At 33.2% G+C, this 9,317-nt stretch overlaps 1 protein-coding gene across 2 annotated transcripts; it reads left to right on the forward strand.

The window, feature by feature from the left end:
• The first annotated feature begins 5,107 nt into the window (after nt 1-5,107).
• LOC112084626 (AP2-like ethylene-responsive transcription factor TOE2) lies at nt 5,108-6,041 on the forward strand. 2 transcript variants are annotated; one of them, XM_024153886.1, is made up of 3 exons: nt 5,108-5,523; nt 5,601-5,650; nt 5,763-6,041. In XM_024153886.1, the coding sequence occupies exons 1-3, from the start codon at nt 5,303-5,305 to the stop codon at nt 5,771-5,773; spliced, it is 282 nt and encodes a 93-aa protein (XP_024009654.1). In that variant the 5' UTR covers nt 5,108-5,302; the 3' UTR covers nt 5,774-6,041. The 2 variants fall into 2 exon arrangements, with proteins under 2 accessions (XP_024009654.1, XP_024009653.1); XM_024153885.1 differs by having other exon boundaries at nt 5,601-6,033.
• Nucleotides 6,042-9,317: the final 3,276 nt, after the last annotated feature.

Below are 9,317 nucleotides of genomic sequence, written 5' to 3' on the forward strand. Positions count from 1 at the left end.
GGCAGATAGTCTTGCAAAAGAAGCCCGAGCAAGAGGAGTAGTCTTTTCCCAAATCGGTCATACCGAGCCAATCAAGGATGGTCCCCGTACTATCTCTCTGATGGGCCAATCGTGATCGTAGTAGTTGGGTAGCGGAAAACAAAAAAAGAGAGTTAGGTCATATCAAATCCTCGGCCAAAAAAAAAAAATCCTCAGCCCAAAACAAAACATCGGCCAAAAATCTAAAACTTCGGACAAAACTCAAAAAAACCTCAACCAAAACTCAAAAAACCTCAACCAAAACTCAAAAAAACCTTGACCACAACTCAAAAAACCCAGACCAAAACTCAAAAAAAGTCGACCAAAACTCAAAAAGCCTTGACCAAAATTCAAAAAACTATAAAAAAAAATCATAACCAAAGCCTGAACCTTTGCTATTGTTCAGGCCTTGGTTATTTAGGAATTCATTCCTAAAAATGTTTAAAGCCTTCCTAATATGTTCGAAAAACTTCCTAGACCATTCCAACAATTTAGAATGGTCTAGGAAGCCCTTTTAAGTATTTTGTTTAACTCTCAAACCTTATGCTTGTAAAACATTTTTAAGCCTAATGAATCAATAATAAAGTTTAAATCTTAAGCTTTGTAAAAATGTTTCAAGTCTAATGAAACAGTAATAAAGTATATTATTGTTATAAGAATCGCATAAGGTATAGAAAGTTCGAAGAAATCATAAACAAGGCCTGAAACTTTACAAGTGTTTGAATATATGTATTTATGAAATCATTCCTAAATACTTATGGTATAATCCTAAAACCAATGAAGAAGCAATCAACTTGCTAAAAAATAATGTAATATCTTCCTATAACGGTTGAAAACATTCATAAAGGTGATATGCATGTATTCCTGTTGTGTCCTCCTACATTGCATCTGCTACATTTGTGTCCTTGGGATTTTGAACCGGGTACACCAAATTCTCTCTTTCTCTCTGTCGGAGGTCTCCCACTCGTTTGCTTACAAGTAGGTGGTGCGCATGAATATACTTGTACAGAGTCAAGGAAATCACAATTTGTCAAATCTCCACATGGGTGAATGCTCTCAGCATCTTTTAGCCCAAGTTTCCGTCAAGTAGACCTGATCCACATACTTGTTCTCATCCTTGTTTGTAAACTTAGCTGCAGCAATAGTATGGACACAGGGGATTCTGTCGATGTCAAAAACGAGACAAGTGCACTGCTTGTTTTCCAGATGAACAATGTACCTCCGAGTCTTGTCTTTTACTTCAAACTCATATCGATCTACTTGGAAAACATCAAGTTTTATTGCATCATTGTATCTGTCTAACATCATATTCACTACGCGTGGTGTGACGAGTTTTTGTGTTTAAGAGCTTTTTCCCGATGTTCGTGAAACAATTTTGTGAGAGTTAACCTAATGGTCTCATAGAGAGACATTATTGGCAACTCACGAGCCAAGTTTAAAATCGAATTCAGAGACTGCAATGTTGGTTGTCATGATATTGTACCTGTTCGAAGGTGCATACAAGCAAGACCACAAATAAGAAAAGACTGAGCAAAATTTATGATTACATTCCTAAAATCAGTCATAGCTGCTTAAATGTTGTACTTACCTGTTCGAAGGTGCATAAGAGCGAACCCACTTTGCAAAATCAGATTCTTCCAAATATGCAGCTAATTTTGGGCTCCTGATCCTTTTGTCATTGAAGATGCCAATGAATCATGACGAGTGTAAACGTCAGCTGCAGCTTCTACAAGCGGAAACAACTCAGTTCTCCCATACTTTGGTGTTATATTCCTCAACAGATGGATTCTGCAAATACCATGATGTGCAAGCGGATAAACCACTGAAAGTGCCTTTGCAATGTCATGAGCTCTATATGAAACAAAGACCAAATCAGACGCATCATGGATCGCAGTCTTAAGTCCACTAAAAAACCAGGTCCACGCATGTTTGTTTTCAGAGTCAACTATCCCAAACGCAAGCAGATATAATGTATAATCTCCATCTTGTGCACTAGCTCCAAACAATGTTCCCTTAAATTTTCCCTTAAGAAAAGTACCATCCACAGCAATAACTCTCCTCATCAGCTCAAATCTTGACCAAAAACAAGAAAGCTGTATTTGAATTTTTTTCCCTTTGGATCCATCTCAAGATAAAACTTTGATCCAGAGTTTTTCACATTAACTTTAAACACCACTTCGAGAGGTTTTGATAGCTATCGTCGGGAGTCCCTCTGATCAAGTTCTGAGCAAACTCTTTAACCCTCCAAGCTTGTTTGTATCCAATGTGTACACCATGGTCGAGTCTGACTTGCTCCATGATTTGTTTCGGTCTAAGACCATACTTCTTTTCTCCATAGTTGCTGCAGATCAGAGTCCCAAGCACCTTGGCAGTTGCTTGCCTATGGTTGGCGTTCCTATGAATTGTATCACATTTGTGTTCACTTACATAAGTCTTCACCACAAAGAAATCAGAAGAAGGGAGTTTTGTTGCACGCATCCTCCAAGTGCAATTAGGTTCAACACATCTTAACACCACCCTCGTCTTGTTTGACCAAGCTGATCTGAACTCAAACTTCCAATCCAAAGCCCATTTCCTCATTTGAAGCATTAACTCATCCTTTTTCTTAAAATGTTTATTAACATATAAATCAACATAGGGATGCGACATGCCTATAGGAGAAAGATTAGAACAGAACGCAAAACATCAATAGTAGAACATGTTGAATTTACTTCTCCATTTGCTCCATGAGTTAACTACACAGAGAAAGCTTTTAGCAAATATTTAGGAATACGTATAAGTTATTTAGGAAACCATATCTAAAAAACCCATGATTTCTCTTGAACCATGCAAACACTAACTATAAGTGCTTGCATTACCTGTTGATTTCCTTGATTGAATGAAACATCCAGATGAGAATTAGTAGGTGCAGTTGCAGACATTTGTGTGAGTTGGGTTGAATTTGAAATGCCAATATAAGAAATGGGAAGATTTGACGCAAGTCATAATGTATCAGCACCCGAAAATCTGTTTGCCACAGATGTTGAATTGCCTTCTCCATTTGCTACATGAACTAACTACACAAAGAAAGAAATAATACAAAACCTTTTAGAAATTATTTAGGAATACTTATAAGTTATTTAGGAAAGCATATCATATTTAATAACCCATGATTTCTTTAGAACCGTGCAAACACTAATTATATTTTGCATGCATTACCTGTTGATTTCCATGATTGAATTGACAAATAGCATGTGCAGTTCCAGATAATTGAGTGGGTTGGGTGGAATTTGAAGAATTGGATCTATAAATTAGCTACACAAAGAAAGTAAAGATGCAAATGTTAATGAAGGTCTGCCTAAATGATAAGAAACAGCAATGACTTAACTATTAATCAATTCAGATGATGTTTACTTGTTGAATTGCATGTGCAAATGAATCATCAACATAAGAATCTTCAGTCACAGTTACATATAAAGGAATCATTCAGATGATGTTTTAATTAAGCTGATGAAACTCCTCAGTTGGCAATCGTTCTCAAGAAACACTGGTGGAAAATTGTGGACCACCAACCTCATCTTCAAGGGGGCTCCATAGCTAAGTGAAATAATAGTTTTGGAATCGATCCCTTAATCATCATGAATTATCTCAACTAAATCCTTGAATGTATGATACTCATCAAACTCAAAAATAGTTGATCCTTCATTTGCATCCATTTCAAAATCTCATTCCTGCTTCTCATTTTTCTTCCACTCACCGCAAACACAAAAAACTTTAACCATATTTTGTTTCAATAGAGCCTGTCAAGAAGAAAAAATCAGGAATTTCAGTTCATTTATCAATTAGGAACGCCTTCCTAAGTATACCAAATGAGTTCTCTTCCTAACACACATTCTTAGCATTTTCTCCTAACACACATTCTCACCATTTTGCAACTCTGAAACTAAAAGAAATCCTTTAATCCAAAACAACAGCAGTAGTTGAACAGATATAATGACCGATGAAAGATGTGAATCAACAAAAGATGTGAATCGTCGTTGTATATGTGAATGGTAGATGTGAATCTACGTACCTGAGATATTCGCTGTTGAGCTTAATCGGATATGATGAAAGATGTGAATCGACAATATAAATCAACGATGATATGCAGATAAGAAATCTCTCAATCGCTGGTGAGCTGATCATCGATTCCTTCACTTCTCACCAGAATCTGCGATTCTCTCTAGTGTGAAATTGAATCAATTCGTCGAAACGAACCAGGATCTCTCGCGACAATCTCTTCGATCTCTAGCTCCAGGATAATTAGAGGAATTGTATCCTCTTCGCCGGAATTCGGAATCGTGATCGGGTCAAATGAAATCGGAATTGTATTTTCTTCGCCGAAATTTGGAAATCGTAATATGGTCAAATGAAATCTCCGGTGATTTGAAATCGCTAATCCAATCAATCTCCTAATGAATCCTCATTTTAATGAATGCTAAATCTGTATCCTTCCCAAATGAGGGTTATTCCATAGAGTCTTAATTTTTTTAAGGCTGTTTGATTCAATTTCTCTTTGAAAAATTTTCCATCGTTTTACTTAAAACCTTTAATCATTTAGGTTTTATCTTTGGCAGATTATTAATTACAACAAAGTGTTACAATACTTCTAAACTTGTTTCTTTCTTAAATTATGTGACTATATATCTGGTATGTAATATTTTTTTTTCTTCATAAAAACAAAACTATTTAAAGAGTTTATGAAACCGTATGAATTCAATAGTGTATATATATATATATAAAAAAAAAACAGGGACTAGTGTGAAGATTTATGGTTTAAATCCATCCAAAACAAAAAATATTTTCTTCGAATTTATCTTTTTGGCCGAGTTAGTTTCCTAACTTAAATGTTGTGTCTTTATCTACTGTACATAGTGACATTTACGTAGCAAATAAAAACAAAATCTATGTGATTGGTAAAGAGTGGCTTAATGTTAAACATTTATTAAAAATAAGATTTTAAATATATTTTTATAAAAGATTATCGTTTTTACTTTGGACAATTCTTAAAAATAGCCCAAATAAACTAAAGTTTCTCTAATAAAGACCTTCATTTTGAAGGAGACAACTATAGCCTTCATTAAACCCTCTAGCGCCGCCGCCGCTTCTTCCTTCTCGCACTGCCTGCCATCTCCGCTTTCGCTAAAAAAAAAGCACTGGTGAAGAAGAATCCCAACAACATCGTGTGGATAGCTTGATCAAGACGAAGTAGTTGGTCTTTGTGATAAATCTCAGTTTGTTTGCTTTTTGTTCACTTTTGAGATTGATGATGGATCTCAATCTTGACGTCGACTCGGCTGATTCTACTCAGAAGGGACAAGATTCAGCTGCCGTAAGGGGATTTTCTGGTGCTATTCTGAATCATATGGATGAAATGGTGACGTCGAACGCTTCGGTAGTCAATGCTGAGGCGTCCAGCTACCGCGATGGTGAGGAGGATGCAAACAAAATGTTCCTCATGTGTCCTCCGTCCAATCAGCTCTCAAGGTGGGATTTTAATCAAATATGATAAGTGCTTATCAATGCTCTTTTGCCATTAATTGCTGATACATTTTTTCTTTCAGGCTGAGAAAGCACTTATCTTGGGTGAATCTATGCCCTAGTGTTCATAAAGGTAAACATATCAAATGGAGGGTGTTATTAGTAGTTTTCTTGAGAGCTGTTTGTCTTTCCCATTTGGTTTTCTCTATCTGGACTATGACTTAGTTTGACTTACTAATGTTCAGGGCATATATGATCAAATTGAGAAAAAAGGCAGAAGCTTTCAGCATCCAAACTTCTACTGCTAGTTTGATAGAGCCTGACTTTAGGAAGTTTCTTGAGCTTTAAAGAAAGGTTTCCTATATCGTCTTTACCAAATTTCTTGAGCCTGTATTGTTTTTTTCTTTCTTTAAGTTCAATTAAGTTGGTTAGATTAAGTTCATCTGATCAGAAATGTAATTTCTTATAGAAAAAATCATCACATTGGAAGCAACAACTAATGTTATACAATCATCATCTTGCTACTACCTATATTATCTTCAAATCTCTATCGTTGCTTTTAATCTTAGACATCGTTACTACCAATTTTCCATCACCGTTGTACTCCTTGACATGAGATCATGTCGGGTTGATCAGCCTAAAACTCCACATGCCAAGCGAAAGCCCATACAACGACAAACCTACAGGATGCATCCGTTCTCACTATTATAGCCATGTGGAAGGAACAACGACATAAACATGCTAATATTTAGAGATATAAGCTGGCTAGAACAATTTATAGTCACACATATGCAACAGAGATATAAGAATCTTCTTGAGCATTTAACATTTAGGAAGGTTTTATGAACATTCAGGAAGACTTGTGATGCACATATAAATTCCATTATATAATCTGGGAAAATGCATGTATGTTTACGAAAGTCTTCCCAAAAGGCCAAAAGTATAAGAATCCTTCCTAAAATTAAATATTTAGAAAGGTTTCCTAAATATTTAGGAACATCTTCCTAAATCTTTAGAAAGGTTTCCTAAGAAACAAAATGATTCATATTTAAGTTTTGCATGTTAGAATACTCATATCTATCTTTGACTGAGCAATTAGTTTTGAAGTCTTTAATAACCATCTCAACTAAATTCTTGTATGTGATGTTCTCATTGATCTCACCAAGAACTCCTTTGTTTTTATCTACATATGTATATTACAGGTTATACGAATATTTTACAATAAAACAAATCTGTCTCACTTCAATTATTATGTCATTGTCAATGTCCGATTTTTACAAGAATTATGTTGATTACACACGAGACTTACAATTCACGTCAAAGATTCCTTGGAAAATGTTCAGCTGGAAGTTCCTTAACATTTAGGAACTGGTTCCTAAAAACTGTAAATATGCTTCTTAAATCTTTAGAAAGGCTTCCTAAAATGTTCTAAAAACTTCCTACAGCATTAGAATGCTTCCTAAACCTCTTAAAGTTTACAAAACTTTTCTCAAACTATTCGGAGATATTCATAAACTCTTTAAAAAAGCCTCATCAAAATTTTAAATGTGTTGAAAGTCCTCCTAAATTTAACAAAAAAAATTCTCAATTATTGAGGAATAAAATTATGTTAACGGTCTTCAAAGATTACACTGTTATGTTCACAAGATATGTTCTTCATCCACGGCATGGGATATAATTTTTTTTTGTTTTAGTGCTCTAGTCATTACACATTGAATTCACCCATGAATCCATGATATTCTAATTGCAAATGCTCAAAACACAAACATGCTTTAAGATTTAAAAGGTCTATGTTACCTAAAAAATTTGAAAGAATTTAACTCTTGAATAATGAACATAACTTTTTAATGATTCAGGAAGGCCTTCCCAAAATGGTAGGTATCATTCCTGAAATTTCAAAAATGCTTCTTGAATCATTAAGAATATTTCACTTTCAGTTTAAATCAATCACTATGTGTTATTTAAGATGATACTAGGTATCTGTCCACGGCTCGCGGACACAATCAACACACAAATCTTATTATAATTTGATTTTAGAAATTTTTGTAACATAAACGTCATATTTTTATTTTCAATAATTGAGACTAAAATATTATATAAACATAAATCATAAAAATACTAAATATTCATTACTATTATTCTAAACCGATTAATATCAATCGTATATTAGAGTTATTTAAAATCGTATGTAGCTATTAAGTAATATTATAATAAACGATTACCAAATATAATTAGTAATAATAATAAAAATAATTAAATTGTAGATGAAAAATATAATAAAAAGAAATATCAAAATAAATAATAAGATCCAACTCGCGATTTTTAAGTTATATAAATACTTATATATAATTACTATACAAATTTTGTTATAATTTGATTATATCAAATTCTTTATTTAACAAATTTTGCAATTCTTTTACCAGATTTAGGAAGTTTTCTAACATATACGTGACATTCTCCATTCTGAATAGTTGGAACTAAAATATTATATATCCATAGATCACAAAAATTTATTGGATTGTTTATTATTCTAAATTAATTCATTTAACCCACGTATTAACGTTATTTAACAATCGTCTACATTTATAAATGGATATATATAACGTAATATAAGAAGTACTATATTAAATATCGATACTGTATAACTTTAGTGGATATATATATAACGTAATATAAGAAGTACTACATTAAACGATAACCAAGGAAAATATAATAAAAGAAATACCAAATAAAATAGAAAGATTCGACATAACATAAGATAGAAAGCCTTAGCATGAGAAAAAAAATGTAGCTTATACGATGATATGATGAGGACATAAATCCATTAAGTCTTGTTGCATGGAATTTAAAAAGATAAAAATTAAAACTCCATCATAATCAAACTTTCAGGAGTCCTTTTTCGTGCTTGTTCCAACTTGCGTCTCTGCCATGTTAAACTTGTTTCGAATCCTGAAAGTTTAAGAGACACAGACAGATTTAAAGGTTATTGTATATATAAAATATTCTCAATATCATTGTCGGATTACTTACTTTCTCTTGAAAATCAGGACATCTTCAGTATTATGAGCAAAGAGGAGACAGGAAAAACCAATTGCTTCATGAGCATGGATAGTTATTTCATCTATATACATAAAACGATCAGTAAGAACTATACATGCAAAATAAAATATTTATGAAATTAATAAGATAATAATGGCATATGCTTAATGACCCATACCTTCTTTTTCTTTACGCTCCAATCGGTTAAAACACAAACTGCAAGAGGACCAGTGAATCTTTTGCTTCTTTCTTTGATGTCAGCAGCAAATTCCCCGTGTGTGATACATTTCAATTTCAAATCCCTTCAATTTAAACAATAAAAGTTAAAAACTTTATTACCAAGTCATAGTGATCATGAAAGAAAATATTACTTACTCGAGATCTCTAATGGTGAAAGTTATTTCTTAACAGTATCTCCATCAGGATTGTCTTCAGTTACGATGTCGCTAATATCTTCCATCACACCAATGAGATCTAAAAATCCATCATGATAAATTTCATAGTTATTATATATAGATTTCATAAATGAAATTCACATAATTTTTTTTATATATATGTACAATTATAAAAACGAAAACTTTAAAAGGAATAACTAAAGATAATCTTAGCAACATGATATATATATAACTGACCATAAGGAACTCTGTAGATCTCACTAAAAGGGATAAATTTTATGAAGGGATCCATTGTCAATGGTCGTAGAGATGATATTTTTGTCTCGGTAGTGAGAATGATCTGATAATTGTCTCTTGTGGTCCTTC

This window comes from Eutrema salsugineum, unplaced genomic scaffold (genome assembly GCF_000478725.1).
Source record: "Eutrema salsugineum unplaced genomic scaffold, Eutsalg1_0 scaffold_4, whole genome shotgun sequence".
NCBI lineage: Eukaryota > Viridiplantae > Streptophyta > Magnoliopsida > Brassicales > Brassicaceae > Eutrema > Eutrema salsugineum.

Excerpts from the sequence above, each read along its gene's own strand:
- LOC112084626 (XM_024153885.1), top strand. The coding sequence starts at position 5,303 with ATGATGGATCTCAATCTTGACGTCGACTCGGCTGATTCTACTCAGAAG. Across the intron at positions 5,524-5,600 it reads CCGTCCAATCAGCTCTCAAG|GCTGAGAAAGCACTTATCTT; the intron begins GTGGGATTTTAA and ends TTTTTCTTTCAG.